Source organism: Diabrotica virgifera, chromosome 2 (genome assembly GCF_917563875.1).
Source record: "Diabrotica virgifera virgifera chromosome 2, PGI_DIABVI_V3a".
Taxonomy (NCBI): Eukaryota; Metazoa; Arthropoda; class Insecta; order Coleoptera; family Chrysomelidae; genus Diabrotica; species Diabrotica virgifera.
The window spans coordinates 61,656,400-61,680,972 of record NC_065444.1 but is presented as its reverse complement, the minus strand read 5'-3'; the positions used below and the strand labels follow the sequence as shown (position 1 = coordinate 61,680,972).

General features: G+C 33.5%; 1 protein-coding gene across 1 annotated transcript in view; it reads left to right on the top strand.

The window, feature by feature from the left end:
* Positions 1-24,573, top strand: part of LOC114329304 (vesicular glutamate transporter 1) — a 56,765-nt gene that overhangs the window by 18,767 nt on the left and 13,425 nt on the right. The window contains exons 4-6 of the mRNA XM_050644766.1: positions 2,684-2,877; positions 13,715-13,988; positions 19,122-19,254. Coding sequence (XP_050500723.1) covers positions 2,684-2,877; positions 13,715-13,988; positions 19,122-19,254 — 601 coding nt within the window. The remainder of the gene's footprint in view (positions 1-2,683; positions 2,878-13,714; positions 13,989-19,121; positions 19,255-24,573) is intronic.

Sequence of the window (24,573 nt, the reverse complement as noted above, 5' to 3'; positions counted from 1 at the left end):
GCAATTATTGCTATTTTGCAACAAGGGAGACAATTCTTAAAATTATTTTTAACTAATCCTATATCGTAGGAAATTTAATTACGCAAATTTTATGTTGGTGCAACTTTTTTCGGAAGGGAACACTTCTAAGTTATTATCAAAAAACGAAGAAAACAATCGAATTTTTCCTTAATTTTTTGACATTTTGATTATTTCAACCATGTTTCGGACCTTTTTGAGTGAGAGGATAACTCAGTTATTCTTTTATGAGTTAATTCCAAGCAATTTCTGCAAAAAAATATAAGTCACCTCTCAACGTCCATCTCAAAACAGATGCACCCTGGACTAAATAAAGAAAGTGTGTATCTACTTAAATTGATATGCTCAGGTTCATAAAATACGGCCGCTTTAAAATATTAGTAAATTTTGATTTTAAATAACTGTTTTATTTATTTACTTACAATCACATAAAATATGTAAATGTTTCTATAAATATTTTTCTAAAACGAAGTAAAATTAAAACTGTAAGGGAAGTAAGAAAATCCTCACGAATATTCAGTTTAACCTATACTAAAATCACACTAAAAATGCACTAGAAATAAATAAACCAAGACACATTGCACTATACTAAAATACTAAAAAATTTAATAAGAATAAAAACGTATACAATTTTTATTCAGTTGTAATGCGAAGGCAAAACAATCTTATTTTTCACTTAGAATACGGAGCGTAGTCCAGCACTCTGAACCGACGATTTTCGACTCTTATTGAAGTCATCATCGGAGAGGCCTAGGTCTGCTGCTCTATACTCGAAGTGACCAACCATGAAAGCTTATCCCCACATTGCAACTGACGTGTATGGATTTGGTGACTAGCGTAATCTGGCAATTGAAAGGTATAGTTTTCAGTCCTAATAGCAACATTAATAATATTGAAAAATATTAAAAATATTACTAAAAGATTTTTAAATTGAAAACTTATTGGTCCATTTCCCTGGTGACACCTCCAAGGCTTCTACAATATGCAAGCCAGATAGATGCTGCAGTGAAGACAAAAAGGAATGAATTCTACACTATGCAATTCAAAACCCCCGTCTGCAGCTTGGTAAAGTTCCAACGGAAATGAACCTAGTTCCTCTATAGGAGTAATACTAATATAAAATAAAAATAAAAATGTATACCATTTTTATTCAGTTGCAATGCGAAGGCAAAACAATCTTATTTTTCACTTAAAATACGGAGCGCAGTCCAGCACTCTGAATCGACTTTTGGCTCTTATTGGACAGACTCTTATTGTCGAAAATCGTCAATTCAGAGTGCAGGACTGCGCTACGTATTCTAAGTGGAAAATAAGATTGTTTTGCCTTCGCATTGCAACTGATTAAAAAATGGTATACATTTTTATTTTTATTTTATATTAGTATTACTCCTATATGCTATTTTGGACTGAGTAGACATATGAGAAGCAGAAACATAAGCCATAAAACAAAAATAACCATATACAAAACCCTTATACAACCAGTGTTGACATATGGATCGGAGACATGGACCATCTCCAAGGCAGATCCAAGGCAAACCTTCTGCTTATATTTGAACGAAGGATCCTGAGAGGCATATTCGGTGGCATCTGTGAAAATGGTATTTGGAGGAGGAGGTACAACTACGAGGTATACCACAGATATAAACATATATTTGGTGGAAAAGACGTAGTATCTCTTATAAGAATAGGACGACTAAGATATGCAGGACATCTAGCAAGATCACAGCATAACAACCCTCCTAGAAGAATCCTTATGTCACAACCTGTGGGAAGTAGAAATAGGGGTAGGCCAAAACTTAGATGGAAAGATGGTGTAGATGAGGATGGGAGAAAAATATGCGCAGCAAACTGGCAACGGTTGGCAATGGATAGGACTGACTGGCGTAATAGACTTGGGAAGGTCGAGGCTCTTTCATAGGGCTGTAGCACCATTGATGATGATGATGATTACTCCTATAGAGTAACTAGGTCCATTTTCCGTTGGAACTTTACCAAGCTGCAGACGGGGATCGTGAATTGCATAGTGTAGAGTTCCTTCCCTTTTGTCTTCACTGCAGCATCCATCTGGCTTGCATATTTTAGAAGCCTTGGAAGTGTTACCAGGGAAATGGATCAATAAGTTTTCAATTTAAAAATCTTTTAGTAGATAATATTTTTAATATTTTTCAATATTATTAATGTTGCTATTAGGATTGAAAACTTTACCTTCTAAAAAATTTAACATTAATAAACAGAAATGTCATAGTAAAAACAATTAAAAGTGCGCAGCCTCTTTGTAAAGCTGTAGTAATGGAATAGGTACTAATTTGTTTTTTTTATAATCATTTATAAGTTTGTATAGTTTTCTTTAAATAAAAGTAGTTTTTTGTACGCAATTCCTTTCTAAAACATATCTTAAAACCCTCTATTAGAACATGCCATTCATCAATAAAAGTTAGAAAAAGAAATAACGTATGATTTGCCAATTGTATAAAAAAGTCAAGGGGTGCCGTTTTTCATGCCGCTGAGTGTAATTTCAAATTGACGTTCATGTAAACTTTTTTTTATATTTAACCTACATCTAGATAATTTTATCGTTTAATTCATCCTTAATAAATCACTGTATGTACTAGTTGGTTCAATTTAATATTGTTTCAGAGATAATTTAAGGCATCTTGATTTGCAGGGCGTTACCTATCCAGCATGTCACGGTATAATGAGATACTGGGCCCCTCCATTAGAAAGATCCCGTCTAGCAACCCTTGCCTTTAGCGGTTGTTATGCAGGGGTTATGTTCTCAATGCCAATTTCTGGTGAACTTATAGAGCACTTCGGACCTCTAGCTCCGTTCTACTTTTACGGGATAATGGGTATATTTTGGTAAGTTAAAAGGACATTATATATTATCATATACAGAGTGTTTCATTAATAATTGTCCATATAGTAACTGGAGAAACCTTAGCACAAAATACGAAGATTTAACCTAAAACACTTAAATAAATTGTGGTTCCTTACTGAGTTACAGGGTGTTTTATCTAAAAATTTAAAAATTATTTTTGCTCAGCATTTTAAAACTTTTCGACGTATCCTTTTCATACTTTGCACAAAGTGCGACTACTAGACACTCTACTAAATTACGATAAACAAACGTTTTTAGCTTCTACCAGAGGCGTACCACAGGGGATTGTGAATGGTTGACCCTTCTCAAATTCTACGCCACTGGAGGAATTACTATTTTAGTGCCATTTTTAGATTCTCCAATACTTTCTAGATAAATAATATACTCTTCTTTGGTAACGATAAAGTCATTAGTTTTCGAGATATTTGAAGTTAAATATGAAACGGTACAGTTATTTTGATTAATTTATGATATGATTCATATGATTAAAATTTAAAAATTATTTGTACCCAGTACTTTAAAACTATTTGGCATATCCTTATCATACTTGGCAGAAAGTGTAGGTACTGTACACCCTACTAAATTAAGATAAATAAACTTTTCTAGCTACTACCAGAGGCGTACGACAAGGGATAGTGGCTGGTTGACTTTTCCCAAATTCTACGCCACTGACGAAATTGCTATTTTAGTGTGCATTTTTGATTTTGCAAATTTTTTGTGTAAATAATATACTTCTCATTCGTAACGATAAAATTATTAGTTTTCGAGATATTTGAAATTAAAAATGAAGCGACACAATACATTAATCAAAATAACCGTTTAGTTTAATTTTTAACTTCAAATATCTCGAAAACTAATGACTTTATCGTTACGAATGAAGAGTATAATATTTTCATAGAAAATATTGGAGAATCCAAAAATTGAACTAAAATAGCAATTTCGCCAGTGGCGTAGAATTTGGAAAGGGTCAACCATTCACTTTCCCCCGTCGCACGCCTCTGGTAATAGCCAGATACGTTTGTTTAACATAATTTAGTAGTGTGTATAGTACCTATACTTCTTGTCAAGTATGAAAAGGATACGTCGAATAGTTTTAAAATGCTGAGCAAAAATAGTTTTTAAATTTTTAGATAAAACACCCTGTAACTCAGTAAGGAAACACATTTTATTTAAGCGTTTTAAGTTAAATCTTCGTATTTTGTGCTAAGGTTTCTCCAGTTACGATAGGGACAATTATTAATGAAACACCCTGTATAAGAAAAGGTGTTAATATGGAATTTACAGTTTTCTGTAGATCGTCAAAAATTAAAAACTGACTAGTTTCCTGCTTAATGATTTATTTTATTGAGCGAGAAAACTATAAAATTATAAAAGAAAAGTAGAACAGCACATGGACCATTACGGCGAAGAATAAGCCGGATTCCGAAAATCCAGATCATGTCGAGATAATACTTATATTCATCATGCGAAAACTGATAGAAAAGAACAAAGAGAAAAACATTAAAACACATATGACTTTATCGACTTAGACAAAGCATATAATAGCGTGCCCAGGAAACAACTGTGGGAAGCAATGAGAAGAATGCATATTAGAGAATAATGTGTCAATATAACACAAGAACTATATCAAGAAACTTAGGTGCAAATAAGGATAGACAATGAAAGAACAAACCAATCACCGCAACAAAAGGCCTCAAATAGGGATGTGATCTATCACCTACACTTTTCAACATATAGGTACATCAAATAGCTTTTAAATATAGAAAATATGGAGCAATAGACATACCAGTAAGAGAAATTATATTACATTCATTATTTTTTGCCAATGACCAAATCAGTTTTGCACAAGACAGAGAAGACATGGAATATATATGATAAGGAAATTAAAGAAAGGGTATGAGCTATGGCGACTCAAGATACACATGTGTAAGCCGAATACTTTTGTATTAGATATCTGAGGTTGCAGATTTGAAGTTTAAAAAAGACTATTAAGAGATGTAAAACATGTAAGTGTTTAGGGTCAATGATAAATCGAGATGGTACTTGTATGAAAGATATAGAAATGAAAATACCACGACGAAAACATGCTACAACAGCACTCCATGGAGTAATATGGAACAACACCCCAACCAAAGGAAACAAAAAGAAAGGATATTTCAGAGTATAGTACTCTATGGAGCACTATGCTCTGAAAGATGTGATTCTGCATATGGAGCAGAAGTATGACCAATGACAACAACAGTATAAAATAAAATACGAACAGTTGAATTGGACTTTATAAGACGATCTCTACAAATTATCAGAGAACAAAGAATAAAAACAGAGGAAATATGGAACACAATGGAGTAGAATGCTCAATTACAAAAAGTTGGAAAACAAAGCGCTGTAGTGATACGGGCATGTACCGGGTGTCCCAATAAGAATGGCTCTCGCCCATATCTCAGGAACCGTTTATAGTACAACTTTGGGAAAAAAATTGATAACAAAAGTTGCCTCGAGAAAAGCCTGGAAATTATTTTCATAATTGTAAGTCTACCGCGAGAGGGCGTAATTGAATATCAAAAATTAAAAAATCGAAATTTTACAAAATTTTCCTAATGAAAGGGTACTGAAAATCCGATCATCGTATTCTTCATAAAATTCTGCGCATATTTTATTTCACAAGTTTAAGTCTACCTGTGCAAATAAGAGGTGGGGGTGAGTGGGAACCTTGTTATGAAAAAATCGCTGTAAGTCCGGTTCTGCTTAATCGATTTTTGCAAACTTAGTCTTGTTGAAAACAGCTCTTTTTCGTTAATGTAATAGTTATAATTTGGAAACAGCCTATTATGTAATATGCCGGCTAGGAGGCGCTATTTATTTTTTTTTATAAATCTAGTTTTCCTTGGAAAATATTAAATACAAGTATGTATTTTTTTCCTGTATTACAAAATTAGACCAAATTAGCAACAGAATACCGAAAACCGCATGTCGATACCTTTTTTATATCTCGAGATATCTTAAGAAACGTGTAAATTTTAAACATAACTGTTGCTGTCATAATATAAGTGGAAATATATAGAAGCAAGTAGTGTGCTTTAGAAAAAAACAAAGAAACATTTTCCAGATGTCACGGCATATAATAAATCAAAACAAAATAAGGTAAATAACACTATAAAATATAACCAAAAAAAGTGTGTGTACTTTATACAAAAAAAAAATTATGCATCTATTATTATGATTTTAACGAAAAAAATATATTTTAAACTGTTTAATTGTATTTTTATTTAAATATTATAATAATTTTAATACTTAAAATAATATCAAAAATTAAAAATAACGTTAATACGTAGAATAGTACAAAATGTTAAATGTTAAAATGTTAAAAAAATTATGTTTTACTGATTTGACACATAATTTGACACATGATGACTTTTTGAAGGTAATACTTCTAATCGTTCTATTTTTCCCATAGCACACTATTTGTTTCCATTTTGACTTCCTTAAATTAGTTTACCGGTGACAATAACAGTTATGTATTTATCTTAGTTGAGAATAGGATAATTAGTATTAATATATAATGAAATAAAAATTAAAAATTTGTGTAGAAAATCTGACGTTTTTACATTTTCTATGATTCATCGAGAGAAAAGCAAATGCGCGGAGGCAACAATTCATAAAAATTTACATATTAACGCTATTTTTAAGTATTGGTATTATGTTAAGTATTAAGATCAGTTCAATATTCAAATAAAAATAAAATTAAACTGTTTAAAATATATTTATTCCGTTAAAATCATAATAATAGAAGTATAACTTCTTACGCGCGTACAAAGTACACACACTCTTTTTTTGTTATATTTTATAGTGTTATTTATCTTATTGTTGTTTTGATTCATTATATACGGTGACATCTGGACAATATTTCTTTGTTTTTTTTCCATAGCACACTACTTGCTTCTATATATTTCCACTTATATGACAGCAACAGTTATGTTTAAAATTTACACGTTTCTTAAGATATCTCGAGATAGAAAAAGGTATCGACATGCGGTTTTCGATATTCTGTTGCTAATTTGATCTTATTTTGTAATACAGGAAAAAAATACATACTTGTATTTAATATTTTCCAAAGAAAACTAGATTTCTAAAAAAACATAAATAGAGCCTCCTAGCCGGCATATTACGTAATAGGCTGTTTGTAAATTATAACTATTACATTGACAAAAAAGAGCTGTTTTCAACAAGACCAAGTTTGCAAAAATCGATTAAGCAGAACCGGACTTCCAGCGATTTTTTCATAACAAGGTTCTCACTCACCCCCACCTCTTATTTGCACAGGTAGACCTAAACTTGTGAATAAAATATGCGCAGAATTTTATGAAGAATACGATGATTGGATTTCCAGTGCCCTTTCATTAGGCAAATTTTGTAATATTTCGATTTTTTAATTTTTGATATTCAATTACGCTCTCTAGCGGAGGACTTACAATTATGAAAATAATTTCCAGGCTTTTCTCGAGGCAACTTTTGTTATAAATTTTTTTTTTCCAAAGCTGTAGTATAAACGGTTTCTGAGATATGGCCGAGAGCCATTCTTATTGGGACACCCGGTACAAATAATGGAGAGCACAGGTGTCCGAAAATAATGGCGGACCCGCCGGGAAGAAGTCGGAGAGGAAGACTTACTATGAGATGAAATGCTATGATAGATAAAGACCTCAGAGAAGGTGACTGGAAGAATAGAGTGCTGTGGAGGACGAAAACGGAGAACTCATAACGGAAAGAGGCGAGGAAGAGTAGAAAATTAACCTCTTAAAGATCGGTTCATAAAAAAATAAACATGCAATTCTGAACAAAATGCAAGGTGAAAAAAGTGATGACAATCAATCACTCGGGCTGATACAAACACACAAGGATATGGCCCATTCGCCGGACATTCCGTGTGTGAGTTCGTATCAGCCCGAGTATCTGACGAAGCAGGGATGCAGATATTACGTTATGTTATAACTATTCATACCGATACTGATTCATGCACGAAAGGTTTGCCGAATTGTACTCCATGCGCCATATACAGTGATAAGGGCGCCAATAACCGGCAAAATAGCTCAAAAGATGGAAAATGTATTAAGTTTTGAGATAAGAGGAAATGAAACTACTGGACGTGGGATTTTATCGTTATTAACTTATAATTTACATTACCATTATGGATAGTTACCGCCTTTATACCTTTAAACGTCAGCTAGTTAACTTCGGTCATAATTCTAATTCTATGTATGACGTTCCTTGAAACTCAGTTTTATCAGGTTATGTAGGTCTTCTTCTTCTTTGGTTTTTTGGCCTCTACCTGCATGGGTATTTTGGCCAGCTCATCATATCAGAATAAAGGAGAAATCCCTTAATCATCTACAATTTATAGTTAGTAACACAATAATTTCAAATTTTAATATTTAATTATTGCAAAAAAGTCACAAATGTGGGATTTAAAACAACCTTCGACAATTATGTAGTGACAGGAGTGAATGCGAGACGTCTAAAATCATGGTAGAAATTAATTTTAGAATAAAAAGTTACTACTAATTAAACCCTTTTTATTTTGCTTTATTGTCTTTATTTGATTTTTACTTTATGCGAAAAAAAAAATGTTAATGTCATATTAACATCATACGTAGTTATGAGGAAAGCAAAATATTGAAAATGAATGGATAAAATAATAAATAATTTGAACAATATGTCAAAAATTACATACGATTAGATAATTCAAATCTGGGTGAAATAACAATACAATATTTTGTAATAATAACATTTTGTAATCATCTGGGTTCTTCACTTCAACTAACCGAGGCCACATTACGAAATCTTGTAATGATCTTCTTCTTCCTTTATTGGGTTATATCCCTCGAGATAATTCGCCCAGCTTACACCAGGGAAATCTTGTAATGATCGGTAGTTGTCCCTGTGCTAGAAAGGTTTTTGCCATTGTTGTATTTGTCCCATGACAATTTAAAATTGCCAATTAACTAAAGAACGAGAAGATGAAGTAGAAGCAGATTGTGTAATGGTCGGCAGTTATCCCTGTACGAGAAAAGTTTTTACCTTTGTTGCATTTGTCCGATATCAACTCTAAATTGTAGGTGAATAAGGGATTATTCCTTTATTCCAAGACGATGGACTAGCCAAATACCCATGCAGGTAGAGGCCAATAAACAAAAGAAGACGAAGACATACTACACAACTTATTAAAACTAGGTTTGAAAGAACGTCATAGTAGAATTATGACCGAAGTTAACTAACTCACGATTAAAGGTGTAAAGGTGGAAACTATCCATAATGGTAATGTAAATTGTAAGTTAATATCGATAAAATCCCACCTCCACTAGTTGCATTTCTTTTTATCTCACAACTTAATACATTTTCCATCTTTTGAGCTATTTCACCGGTTATTAGCTCGCTCATCACTGTATTTGGCTTTTCAATTATTTTATATAACATACTCAGTGAAATTAGAAGTGTTACACCTGGCAGAAATAATTTCTTGAACTTAGTTTTTGGGAAGCATAGTAGATTTACATCAAGTATTAAACGCTAACGTGAACTTCATGGATTAACTGTGCAAGAGTCTGTGAACGATGATGCAAAGTGGACAGTCTCCTTTCCATCATATACCAAACATGTTCAATAGGATTTAAGTTCGGAGAACGGAGTGACTACAGCAAAACATTAACGGCCAGCTTCTGGAAGAAAGTCCATAGTTCGACGAGCAATCGACGAGCGATAGGCGTTGTCTTACTGAAAAGGACATGTCGGCGGACGACTAGATAAGGCAGTAAACTGGTTTATAAGATGTCATGAACATAACGCGCAGCTGTCATACTGCCTCGAATAAATAAAAGTGGTGATCGGCTACCAAAGGCAATAGCTCCCAAAGTATTACTCCAACTGTCCTGTGTACATGCCTCTCAACAGCAAATCCGATATAACGTCGCTCTCCACGGCAGTGTCTTACCATACTGCAGCCATCATGCTTTCCTAAACAAAATCGCGATTCATCGCTGAATACTACATTAAGAAATTTTGATACCCAATCTTGCCGTTGTTCGTACCATTTCAAACGTTGATTACAGTGCTCCGCAGTTAAAGGCGGAAAGAAACCAGTCCAAAGGCTCGAATGCGACGGTGTAGTGTACGCATAGTAGCAGGTCTACCTTCTACTTCAAACCATATGGTCAGCGATTTGACGCGTTAACAAAATGGTCTCGCAGAGCGAGTAGTCTAAAATAGTAGTAGTATTTTGACGCTCTGTGGCACGCTTCGGTTGACCAGTTGGTCATCTTCGTGTTCCTCTACCTTCATGTGTCCACATATGATACACACGCATAACCGTCATTGCCGTACAATTAACACGATGGCCAATTTCGCGATAATTATACGCTGTCAGAATCGCTAACATGGTGGTAATGTTCATGATACTACGACAACCAGAGATAAAGCCACGCGCATGAATAAGCCTGTCTCTCTCTTCTACGCCTTCGTCACTGACCGACAAACGCCAGGTCAAATGTCCGATTTTTAACTTGGGTTTGTTATTTTTATGCAGTTTGCGAAAGGTTTCGGAAAGCATAAAGCTATATTTTCGGGATAAAATTCTTAAATATAATTAGAAATAGTCATTACTGCCCTTTCAGCATGGTATTATTGTTAGTATTAAATATTTTGCGACTACTTTTTCTAGATTTAAAAAAACATTTCAACATCAATTATATAACAACATATAATTTAAATCAAGATTGCTTAGAAGGACTATTCTCAGTAATACGTGCGATTAGAGATTTACATGATTACATGATTATCCGTCTCCTTTGCAATTTAAATACCGTCTTCGTAATTTTATGGGTCGGAACGATGAAGTTATTTCACTCTCAGCTAATGTAAGTAACCTACCAGAAACAACAAACATGTCGCTTCAAAACATGAAAGCAGGAAGCTCTTTGAATCTTGATTGTTACAACAATGACGTAGTAGATTCAGTGATGATAACCGAACCACTCTTTAGTCAATTAAATCTTCCAGTAACTTCAGAAAATGAAAACCATCAAACATATTTTGAAATGGAAGAGTTGTATCATGATGGACTAGAAAATTTAGCTGGTTTGAAAAGCTACGACATGAAGAGAGTTTGGGCAGTTCTACAAATAGTAACACTTCTTCCTCGTGGGTAAATCATCTCTCAGAAGGGGATATGGTGAAGCCTTCAGAAATATTACTTACGAACTGTCGTGAACTAGAAAATATTTTTTGCCAATTCAATGGGGACACTATTAAAGTTGGCATCAAAACTTATCAAAAATCTTTATTGGAAAGACCAGTTGATGTTAAAATATCTGGTGATGTGAAAAAACTATTTTTTAGATGTCGGATGTATTTTCTAATGCGAGTTTTGGACCAAAAGTTGAAAAAAAAAGTCTGAAATACAAAAAAAAATTTTAAAAATCGTTAAGTAAAATGAATCAAATGTAATATTGTTTTTTTTGTTTTTGTTTTGTTTTTTGTTGTTTCTTTTTGTTTTGTTTTTTTTAAGGCCGAGGGATGTGCAAGACCGCTGGGTACTCCCCATTGATTGGGGGTGTGTAATCATTGATTGCACCCTTCTCTGGTGGCCCTGTTGAAACTAAATTTAGCAGATCTAGAGTACATAGATAGTCGATAAAAAATCCCTGCGGTAATATGCAGATAGATAAGGTAATATATGGAGAATAAGATAGTAATATCAACTCTAGTTAAAGCAACCATCAAAGCAAGAGTAGGTGGAGGCTGTCCACAAGAAGGAGTTCCGTCACCTCTACTTTGAGCAACCTTGGTAGATGATCTTAAAAACTCAATGGGAAAATCCCAATAGTTGGCTGTATACCATAGTTTACAAAAACCAATACAGAAGTAAAAACTTCGAGATGTATTCTGGTATAAAAATTTTTTTTAAATAAACGATTTTATACCAGAATACATCTCGAAGTTTTTACTTCTGTATTGGATCTTAAAAACCTTTTCACAGAAGACTTTTTGTCTAGGATACTTCTTCTTCTTCTTCAGCCTGTGTTCGTCCACTGCTGGACATAGGCCTCTTCCATTTGCTTCCATCGATTTCTACTCTTGGCAATTCTCATCCACTGCTTGCCCGCGACTTGTTTGGTATCATCTGCCCACCTCTTCTGCGGTCTACCTACTCCTCGCCTGTTCTCTCTTGGTCTCCAGTTTGTTAGTCTCTGTGTCCATTTTTCGGGATTATCTCGGGCAACATGTCCGACCCATTGCCACTTGAGCCTTGCTATACGTTCTGCGACATCAGTAATCTTTGTTATTTCACGAATGTCGATATTTCGAATTTTGTCTCTCAAACTAATCCCTAGCATGGCCCTTTCCATCGCTCTTTGAGTTGTACTGAGCTGTTCTAAGGTTTTCTTTGTAAAGGCCATGGTCTCCAGTCCATATGTAGTTACAGGCAAGATACATTTGTCATAAACTCTACGTTTTAGACACATTGGTATATCTCTATTCTTCAAGATAAAGCTTAACTTGCCGAAAGCTACCCAAGACAATTGTATGCGTCTTTTTATTTCGGCTATTTCGTTTTCTTTGCCGATTTTGATGGTATGTCTAGGATACACTGACGATATATCAATCGTCATCAGGGGCAGGTTTGCCCAGCTGGTGTCTGGGAGAATGTAAGCAGCCCCACATATAGTTGACGACCGGTGTAAATAAGAGAGACTGATAGTCAATGCTCAGAAAACAAATCGCCAACTGTACCCAAAGGACAGCACTAGAAGGCTTAAAACTACCGGTGCTGGGAGAAACAGAGATTTAATTTGCCAAAAAAAACAAAATACCTTGGGGTTTATACTCATCATAGGCTGAAATGGAATACTCACATCCTGAAAACCACATAGAAAGCTACTATGTCCTTGGGCAAATGTAGAACAATGTGCGGTGAGAATTGGGGCTTATTGGATCTTTTAAAAAGGGCCAGACTAAAGAATGTAATCTAGAATTAGAGGACCACAATAGATCTGAAAAGGTAGCAGTGGAATAGGCTAAACGGCCACCTCTTTAAATCCATCTAAATCTATCTACTTAATTTTGTTTTTGAAATTTTAATACTTTTTTGAAACCTTAGTTTTTTTATTATTTGTTAATCATTTGTTTTATTTGACGCGGTTTATTTAAAGTTTTCTGCATGTCAAGAGACCTCTTAAATTTTTGCAGTGAAAAAACTATTACGTTTTTTAGTACAGTACCTACATAGTATATGGTATTATTTTACTGGTATGATTATAATAATTCACCAAAGTATAAACCAAACAAACAGTGTAACAGAACAGACGAACGACAATTTCAGTTATTTAATAACACGAGAATGTATAAAACCTTATGCTTTCCCAAAACTCTATGCTTTCCCATAACTCTCCGTACAATTTTGTCGGGCGCTGACGTCATGCGCGCACCGGTTAAAAGTTGTTCTCGAAGTGGCTTTATCTCTGGTTGTCGTAGTATCATGGTAATGTTGGTGTCTTTGAGCTCAAGTCATTTTCTTACGCTGAATACAATTAACTAAAAATTTCTGTATCAGCTGGTCTTCATAAATCGGTTTCTTTACAAAAAAATATAAAAGGTAAAACTTTATTTTCAGTATAAAAGATAAAGCATTGGTATTGTTAATATAGAATGGCTTAATTATTATAGTCATTCTGTTGCAAAAAAATAAGTTCAAGAAATTATTTCTTCTGGGTGTAACACTTCTAATGTCACTGATATATATATAAAAATTGTTTCTCTTATTTTTAGGTATCTTTCCTGGCTTTGGTTAGTTTTTGAGAAACCAGCGTATCATACATGTATAGATATCAAAGAATTAGCCTTCATAGAAAATTCTCTAGATACTGCACACCAACACTATGTGGCTCCAACTTTAACTAATACACCATGGAAATCATTTTTCACATCACTTCCTTGTTATGCCATCTTCGTAGCGAATTTCTGCAGATCTTGGAATTTTTATTTACTAGTTTTATTTCAACCGTCCTATTTTCAAGACAGTTTTCATTCAGGAATGACGGAGGTAATATTTGTTTTTAATAACATTATAGAAATGTAACTTTTATTGTATTGAAAAGAGTAAATTTTTATTTTAATAGCCACTTTTGTTAGTTACAAGAGGTGAATTAAACATGAACCGACCTTTGCTAATAACTTTTTATTGAATTATAATTTTACAACAATTAAACAATACTTCATTTTTCTATATACATTATTTCCTTATGTATGCATTTTTACTAGCAGCTAGGAAGTTTCTGTATTCCATTTTCATAAAAAGAATGAGGGCGGGTATTTAACCAATTGCTCACGAATTGCTCCACTTGATTATCATCATTAAAACGCGCTCCGCCTGGTGCATTTTTTAATGGACAGAACATCTTATAATCACATGGTGAAAGATCAGGACTGTATGCTGGATGTTCCAATGTATTTCTGCTATTTTTTTCTTGTGTTAGGGCAGCTGTATGCGGTCGGACGTTGTCATGCTACAAGAGCAACACATCTTGTATAGAACATCCCCGTCTTTTGGACCTATAGGCAGCTCGAACCGGTCCAAAAGACTACAGTAATAAGCGGCATTAATGGTCCGTCTCTCTTGAATAAAATCCAGCAACAAAACGCCACGATAATCCCAAAACACTGTCGTAATAAGGTCACGCATGGCGTTAATATTTTCCTGAGACTTGCTTGTTTTGGACGCCGTTGATGAGTTTTGTTTTGCACTGCATCTCGTCCTCCACGAACTTATTTTTGCCAAAAGTTCACTTGTGTACTAGGGATGGGAAAAACTACCGGTTTTAACCTAAAACCGGTTTTTTACTTAGCAATATCCGGTTTTACCCGTTGTTTTTTTGTCTCGGTTATAACCGGTTTTTCTTTTTAAAGTAAAAACCGATTATTAGGTTTTTACAGTGATTAGGATTAGGTTAGGTATTATTTAGGATCCCAATCATAATTATTATTCTCAAGTAATTATTCCAAACAAAACAATAATTCAAATTTTATTTTATAAATACAGAAGCAAACTGAAAGTCCAAACTCATATCAGCCAGAAACAATTAAGTTCTATTATATTTAGTTGAAAAGGTATTTGCAATCATAATATTTACATAAGAAGTGATCTCGTTGAAGTAGACGCAAGCATCATCTATTCTTCACACTTGACTCTTGACATTGAAAGTGGATGAATGACCTTTTCTGATTACCAAAAATAATATTCTGACTATGAATATCGAATTACCGATTACACGAATACGAATCTCCAAGGATTTCCCTACGTTTTCAAAACGATACATCCATACAAGAAGTATTAAATGAGTTAAAATGTACCTATTATACAAATATACAAACGTGGTCAAAGAAATATAAGATATTTTTTTTGATGGTAGTAAAAATAAAAGATAAATTATTGCATTATCCAATTTATTTTTAAGTAAAATATTTTTAATAAATTAGTTTTAATGGGAAATAAGCCACAATTTTACCAAAAAAATTATTTTATTAACGTTTCGAAGCCCAAATCGGGTTTCATTGTCAAAATACAAAATACTACTAAAATAAACAAAAATGTTGTTGCTAAATAAAAAAATTCTTCTAACAATTTATTTAATCTGACTCATTTATATTGGCAATTCAGACGTATATTATACTTTTAAAGTAGAAGACTTTAAAATGATATCGCCGATATTTATGAGTTGCGTTCCTGCTTCGAAACGTTAATAAAATCATATTTTTGGTAAAATTGTGGCTTATTTTCCATTAACACTAATTTATTATAAAAATGCCACAAGAAAATAGCTTTAGAACAACATTAAAATATTTATGTTGATATTATTTTTTTTAAATCCCATTTGAAAGAGTCTAGGAAATTTTTATAAGTTAAAATGGTTGGGTTAAATTGTATATTATTGCAATATGTATAGGTATATTAATCTTACGCTATATTATATTTAATAATAATCAATAAATATATAATAATAATAAAATAATAAATAAATATAATAATTAATAGAATAAAATGGTTTTATTAAAAATTGTTTTTTATTTATATTGATATTGATGTTCTTTCGATAGTACTAATTTTGATCATATTGATATCGTGTATCGAGTCGAGTGGAGTATCGCAAACTAAAGTGCATTGTAAATGTAACATTGTAACCTATTGGATTAAAAAACCGAATCCGGTTTTTGGAAAAACCGGTTTTTCTTGGCCGGTTATAACCGCCAGGTTAAACCGTAAGCAAAAAAAACCGGTATAACCGAAAACCGGTGTTTTGTCAAAAACCGCCATCCCTATTGTGTACTGGACAGTGTTGATTCCCCTTATTGATTTTTTAATCTTCGCCAAATTTTAGCCGGACCAACATTTTCTGTTGCAAGGAATTTGATAACAATGCATTGTGCAACCGAACATGGCACTATTCTCGTGCTCATCGCAGCAGTAACTGACTGCACGTCGTTAGAGAATAGGCAGTAGCTCGCAGTCACACATTAGACTATAACCTCCCACCACAGAACTAATTTAGGCATATTGCCAGTATTTGCTAAGCGGGGACCGAAAGGTCGGTTCATATTTGATTCACCCACGTATGTAGTATTTAGAGTTAGAAATACAAAAAAAAATCCTCTGATTGAAAAAAAAAATTTTGTTTTTAAAATAACAAAATGTCTGGGTTATTGGCTCTGCCAAGACCATCACATTTACAAAAAGAAATAGCCACGTTCATACTAAATTACACCTATATTTTACTTTACTGTACTTTTTAGTAGAAAAACTCATATATTTCGGCAGTAATATATCGATGGGAGCTGGGATCCAACCGCAGAAATTAAAAGCCTAACAGAACAAGCCCGAGCTACTTTTGTAAAAATGAGAAAGTACTTTGCAGTCCCAATCTTAGTATTGACCTTCGCGTCCGAGTGACATTGTGCTGGTATTTTTCCAGTGCTACTGCATGAAGGGGAAGCGTGGACTCTAAGTGAGGCTATGCTTAAACGCTTGGAAGCCTTTGAGGTGTGGATACACAAATGACTACTAAGAATAAGCTGGGTCGACAGAGTTATAAATGAGGAGGCCCTTAGGCGGCTGAACCAAACAACATAAGTGGTTGATATAATAAAGCGACTCAAGCTCTTTTACCACTGAGCCAAAGAGGGAATAGCTTTAGTTATTAATACAACTTATTTTACAAAAATTTTTAATAAACGTCAAGCTATTGAATTTTATGCATTATTAATATCAAAATTACAGCATTATCCTTCTTATATTCACTGAATTACTTCAAAACTGTTTGGTACTGAGAAGTTTTATTTGTTTAAGTCTTGCGTGACTACAACTACCAATAGTATGATACAATTGATCCAAAAAAGGCATAACCCGACATGCAAAGTGAAAGTTATCCTTCAACACCAAATTGTTCTATATGGTCCACATATTTTTCAGTAAAAATTTACACCATTTTGAGCGTCGGGTTTGGGGGACAGGAGAGGGAAAATTTTGAAAAATTAGTAGCTTTTTACGTTTTTCGTAAATATTTCTAGACCTAAGCGGTTTAGCGTGAATAATATTCTATACAAAAATGTTCTACATTAAATTTGAAACAAAAAAGGTTCTATGCATAATAATTATGTTCTAAAACAATTATTGTTCTAAAATCAATCGTTCCGTTCCGGAGTTACGGAGGGTGTAAAGTGGAGGTTTTCCATATATTTTTATATTGTTTGGACAAATTATAATATTATTACTAAAGAAATTAATTTTTTTAACAAGATTGTGTTTTCTAAATATAATTTGCTATTCCATTGGCCGGTGGTATGTTACTGATAAGCCCTTGAAGAAACGTTAACCTCACCAAGAGGCTTCTACAGGCCTAGGTGATATAAATCTCTGATACGGAGAAAACCAATCTGAACTTTCTATGAACAATGTCGCATGAATATCTTTCCAACAGTAAACTTTTCGTTTTAAATTTAATGTAGAACATTTTTGTATAGAATATTGTTCACGCTAAACCGCATAGGTTTAGAACTATTGACGAACAACGTAAAAAACTACTAATTTGATGATTTGTCCCCTCCACCTCCCCCCAATCCCGATGCTCAAAATGATGTAACTTTTTACTGAACAATATATGGACCATATAACAATTTGCTTCCATACAGCCATGATGTGAACTTGTCAGATTGAGCTCATTGGTACCTCGGGCGTATAACATTGGATATTTTGTACATCCATGTTATAAATCACATCTTCTTCATATGTTTCTATGACGACTCAATTATAAAGGGTTTATACCCAAATATTTTTACTTTGGTGGTTAGCATGTAGATTCTAAGATTACACTGATGATGATCGGTCAACCATTCGAAAACTAGTTATGTCTTTGATGTAGCCCTGTATAGGGATTTTAACAAATATGCCTTTAATAAAGGATTTTATATAACAATTTGGTGTTGGAGGAAAACTTTTATTGTGGATGACGGGGTTAGGCCTTTTTTGGGACCAATTCTTCGGACCAATATTCGGAACCGTTCGATTTACAATGATTAGACATGGACCTTTTTTGTTTAAAATTCAATGTAGAACATTTTTGTATAGAACATTGTTTACGCCAAATCGCATAGATTTATAAATACATATTGAAGAAAAACGTAAAATCTCTTAATTTATCGACTTCTCCCCACCTGCCCCCCCCCCCAAACCCGACGCTCAAAATGGTGTGACTTTTTACTGAACAACATGTGGACCATATAGAATAATTTGATGTTGAAGGATAACTTTTACTTTGGATGTCTGGGTTTGGGTCTAGTTATACCATACTGTAAGTGTTACATACGGTTGAACTCTAATTGAAGTGAGGATTCCAATAATAATCAATATACGGAATGTTATATTTAAAAAACCAAAATGACTAAGGATATCAGAAAAATAGCAAATTTGGCAACAATGCAAGCATCCAATTTGAAATTTTGATATTGCAGAATAGGCGTATCCCGATTTTTGGACAATTCAGGCCATCCATTTAAGATATAATTAGACGTTTCAAGACTTTTGGTTCACTCTGTATAATCATTGACATTAACCAAATTTATTTTATGATAAATTATTTTATAATAAACTACATAAATATTTATAATTTTTTATCTCACTTTATAGAACGCTTTATTGGGAGCATTACCACATTTGTTGATGACCATAATTGTTCCCACTGGAGGAATTTTGGCAGATCGTCTAAGGAAAAAAGGGATACTGACCACAACTCAAGTTAGAAAACTTTTTAATTGTGGAGGTAACGTTTCTTTTCTGTTATTGTTTATAGTTTATAACATATGTAGGTTCAACTGGAGATATCGTTATGAAAGATTTGAGTTTTCTTTTATAAATTGTGTCTTTATTTTTTCTCCTAATTATTCCTTATTTTTATTAGTTACTGACTTTGTCTTGGGCTCAAAATGAAAATAATAAAACGAATAACTATAGATGTTGTTGTTTATTTGGGTTTATATGACTGCGGACACTAAATCCATTCGCCATAACTATAGATGCACAAATAGATATACCTAAGTAAATTAAGTACTAGTCCAGAAAGCCACTGTGCGTCCGCTAGGAAAAATATTCTGATTCGGATTTTTTGCACAATCTTACTCAAAAAGGACTCCATTTAACAAAGGACATCGCACACATCCTATGGAAAATATAATGTCACTCAAATTCAATAAAATTTATATGAATAGATTCGTTTCAAATTAACGGTCAATTATTATCATTGCGCCAACTCTTAATTTTCAATAATAAGAGCAGAAATTGATATAAATCAATCTGAAATCAAATGGGTAGGTACATAAGTTAGAGAGAGAAAAAATATTTTAAAATACCCAGATTATCGGTAACTTCATAAATCTTCTCGGACTATTAAGCATCTTATTATAATAGTTTCACTAATCCGCTTAGACCCAGCGGGGTTTAAGCTGTTTTGAATAGCAACCAGAGCAATAGTGATTATAACTGACACGTTTATGAACTCCAAAAATGTGATTTCGATAAACTTTAATTGCAATTTGCGCCGTAATTAATCATAATTAAGAGTTGGCGCAATGATGAGAATTGACCGTTAACTTAAAACGAATTTATTCGTATAAATTTTATTGAATTTGAGTGACATTATATTTTCCGTAAGATGTGTGCGATGTCCTTTGCATGTTGCCAGGACCATTTGCATGTTTGACATATAAGCGATTAAAAATTGAAAAATTGCGAAATCGGCCATTTTTAACCCTCAAAAACTATGTGAAAAACTGAAAATTTGAATGTTGCCAAGGTAGGTAGATATTCTTTAGACATCGATTGATGAAATCCCGAAGAGGTTTTTGCAATACAATATTCAAAACTCCTTTGTTTTTTAATTGCTAATCAAGCGTGCACTACACTATTTTCCACCGACAGTATGGTGCAAATGAAAGGAATAAATTCGTTATTTCGTAAACCGGCGATTTTAAGGAAAAATCCCGAAACAGGTCGATTTTTATTTTTAAGTTATAATATTGTGGCATATATGATATACTAGTGACGTCATCCATCTGGACGTGATGACGTAATCGATGATTTTTTTAAATGAGAATAGGGGTCGTGTGCTAGCTCATTTGAAAGGTTTTTTAATTCTCTATTCAGTAATATAAACATTTACATAATTATTTATACAGGGTGTCCAAAAATTTTTTATTAAATTAAATTATTTGAAAAAAAAAGAAGTAGAAGGACACCCTGTATAAATAATTATATAAATGTTTACATTACTGACTAGAGAATTGAAGAACCTTTCAATGAGCTACCACACGACCCCTATTATTGTTTAAAAAAATCATCGATAACGTCATCACGCCCAGACGGATGACGTCACTAGTATACCATATATGCCACAATATCATAACTTAAAAATAAAAATCGACCTATTTCGGGATTTTTCCTTAAAGTCGCCGGTTTACGAAATAACGAATTTATTCCTTTCATTTGCACCATACTGTCGGTGGAAAATACTGTGGCGCACGCTTGATTAGCAACTAAAAAACAAAGGAGTTTTGAATATTGTATTGCAAAAAACTCTTCGGGATTTCATCAATAGATATTTAAAGAATATCTACCTACCTTGGCAACATTCAAATTTTCAGTTTTTCACATAGTTTTTGAGGGTTAAAAATGGCCGATTTCGCAATTTTTCAAATTTTAAGCGCTTATATGTCAAAAACTATCATTTTTAGAAAAAAGTCACTAAAGACCTTTTCTGTTTGGAAGGATCCAAAAAACCTAAAAAAACTTTTTTCCATGCAAAAAAAATTATTTTAGGAAAAAAACAAACAAAACGTTTAAAAAAATTTTTTGACCACTTTTTGGTCCTGGCAACATGCAAATTTGTTAAAAGGAGTCCTTTTTGAGTAAGATTGTGCAAAAAATCCGAATCAGAATATTTTTCCTAGCGGATGCGCAGTGGCTTTCTGGACTATACCTAATCCATTACAATACAAATTAGATGAAACCAATATTCGATTAATGAATCTTGAAGATATTCTTTAAAATACTGAAACGGATACAAAACAAATAAAGACATAAATAGATAAAAGTCAAAAAGAAATTGTGACACCAGATACAAAACGAAACAACGGATGTTGGTGGAAATTTTAGATCTAATGGAAGAAAGACGCTTACATATAAACAAAGATCATCAGATGTACAAAAGTAGATAGATTGATATATAAAAGTAGATAAACAAATAAAATACAAAATTAAGCAAGAGAAAGAAGGATGTTTAAATCACGACATAATAGTTTTAACACACACAAAATATCAATGAATTAACTCTTCTTCTTCTTCTTCTTCTTCTTCTTCTTCTTCTTCTTCTTCTTCTTCTTCTTCTTAAAGTCCGTCTCCTATCGGAAGTTGGAAATCATCACAGCCATCTTATTTTACTGGCGGCCGCCCTAAATAGGTCGATGGAACTGCAGCCGAACCATTCCCTCAGATTTCTTAACCAAGATATTCTGCGTCTACCGATACTTCCCTTACCCCTGATTTTACCCTGGATGATCAGTCTCAGCAGCGAGTATTTGTCGCCTCTCATAACATGGCCCTTTTCCGATCCGACGTAAAATTTCGGCATTCGTCACGTGGTCCACCCAAGGTACACGTAGCATTCTACTGTAACACCACATCTCAAAAGCTTCAATGTTTTTAATGCTGCCCATCTTCATGGTCCATGACTCAACTCTATACAACAAAGTGGAGTATATATAACACCGCAGCATACGCACTCTCAGATCAAGATTTATGTCACGACTACAGAGAAATATTTTCATCTTGTTAAATGCTGATCTAGCTATTTCTATTCTTGCTCCTATTTCTTTTGTTTGACCGTCTGTATGATCCAGGCAAGCTCCAAGGTATTTATAGGAGGATACCCTTTCTATAACGGTGTTATTGACAACCAAATCATTCCTGGCGTGTGGATCTTTTGTTATTACCATCCATTTAGTTTTTCTAAGGTTTAATGTAAGTCCGTAGCTGTTGCAGTAGTGGTTAATGTGTTCCATCAGTCGTTGCAGATCTGCAAGGTTGTCTGCTAATATCACTGTGTCGTCAGCGTATCTCACATTATTGATTGAATTTCCGTTGATCATTACACCACAACTAACCTTCGACAGAGCTTCTTTAAATATGACTTCGCTATAAAAATTAAACAAAATAGGAGACAGAATACACCCCTGTCTTACTTCTCTACATATTTTGATCTCCTCAGTCATTTCATCATCGACCGTGACGTGTGCTGTTTGATTCCAATACAAATTAGTTATTATTCTAATATCCTTTCCATCAATGTTGTTTTCGATTAGAAGTTGTCTCAGTCGGTCGTGTCGGACTCTATCGAAGGCCTTCTCAAAGTCTATAAAGCAGGCGTATACATCCTGATTGATATCCAAACACCGCTGAAATAGTACGCCCACACCAAAGAGCGCTTCCCTCGTACCAAGACCGTTCCTGAAGCCCATTTGTGTTTCACTTATATCTTCTTCAAGTTTTGCGGAAAATTCTATTATTAATGATTTTTAGAAAAACTTTAAGCATATGACTCATCAAGGCAATCGTTCTGTAATCCGAGCACTTTTTTACATTTGATTTTTTAGGTATTAAAATGAATGTGGACGTTAACCAATCTTGTGGTATTATTCCAGTATCATATATGTTGTTAAATAACTCGAGTATCATGTTCATCACTTCTTCATCAATAAGTTTTAATACTTCAACCGGTATTTCATCAGGCCCTGGTGCCTTACCATCCTTGGTGTTTTTTAAAGCATATTCCAGTTCTTGTTTAAGTATCCTTAAACACTTCATTTCTTCTCGTTTCACTGTTATTAATTCTCTTTCGTCGTCAAAAAGTTCTTTTACGTATTCTTTCCATCTTGTGAGTTTTTGTTTGAAATCTATTATAATCTTACCTTCTGAATCATTCACCATTCCACTATGAGGCTTCTTCTTTGTACCAGTCATTTCTCTGATCTTCTTATGCATGCCGAAACTATCGTACCGTCTCTCACATTCCTCAATATCCTTGCATTGCTCTGACAGCCATTTTTCTTTTTCCTCTTTAATCATTCTCTTTATGGTTCGATTTATTGCATCATATTGTTGTTTGTTTTTGTCCTTATAGGCAAGTCTCTCATCCATTAAATTAAGAATTTCTTCTATCATCCATGCCTTTCTTTTAGTTCTCTCAGTTCGTTTAGGAGTCAAAACGTAGTCAAAAAGTAAATAGTATACAAACCGCGCGGGAACTCATTCTAGCCTCACGTCTGTAGTTCTAGTCTCACCTTGCCGCTCGGCTGAAATAGAGTACTTTACCGCTAGGTATGTAACATACTATTATTTATAATTGAAACGTGTAAAAGTATAGCACTTAAGGTACTCTCAAAAAATTTTCAGATAAAAATATTCATTTTTGTAGAGTTGACTGCAATTTTTCGACAACAGCCCTTTTTTGCGGTGGGCAGCACAACTAAGTCCAGTCTCATCTGAAATCAAAAAATCAAAAAGTTTCTTGTAGTTTATACCTCTGGCTAGTAAGTGAACGAAAGAATTAAAAAAATGAAATTTGAAGATTTTACATAAGTTTAAACACATTTTCGACCCCAATTTTTCTCATTTTTTCAAAAATGACCATTTTTAAAGTAGTTTTTTTTTATAAAACAAAAACAAATTCACCTAATAAAAATTCCTTCGTTCATTCACTAGCCAGAGGTATAAACTACAAGAAACTTTTTGATTTTTTGATTTCAGATGAGACTGGACTTAGTTGTGCTGCCCACCGCAAAAAAGGGCTGTTGTCGAAAAATTGCAGTCAACTCTACAAAAATGAATATTTTTATCTGAAAATTTTTTGAGAGTACCTTAAGTATTATACTTTTACATGTACCAATTATAAATGAAAATAATTTTTAGTTTTCGAGATATAATTTTTTTAAAAAGTCACTTTTTTACCTGCAAGACCTATGTAACCCCTTAAATACTAAAGAAGCCATTATAGTAGGGGAGGAAAGTATGCTAAATTTGCAGTCACTCG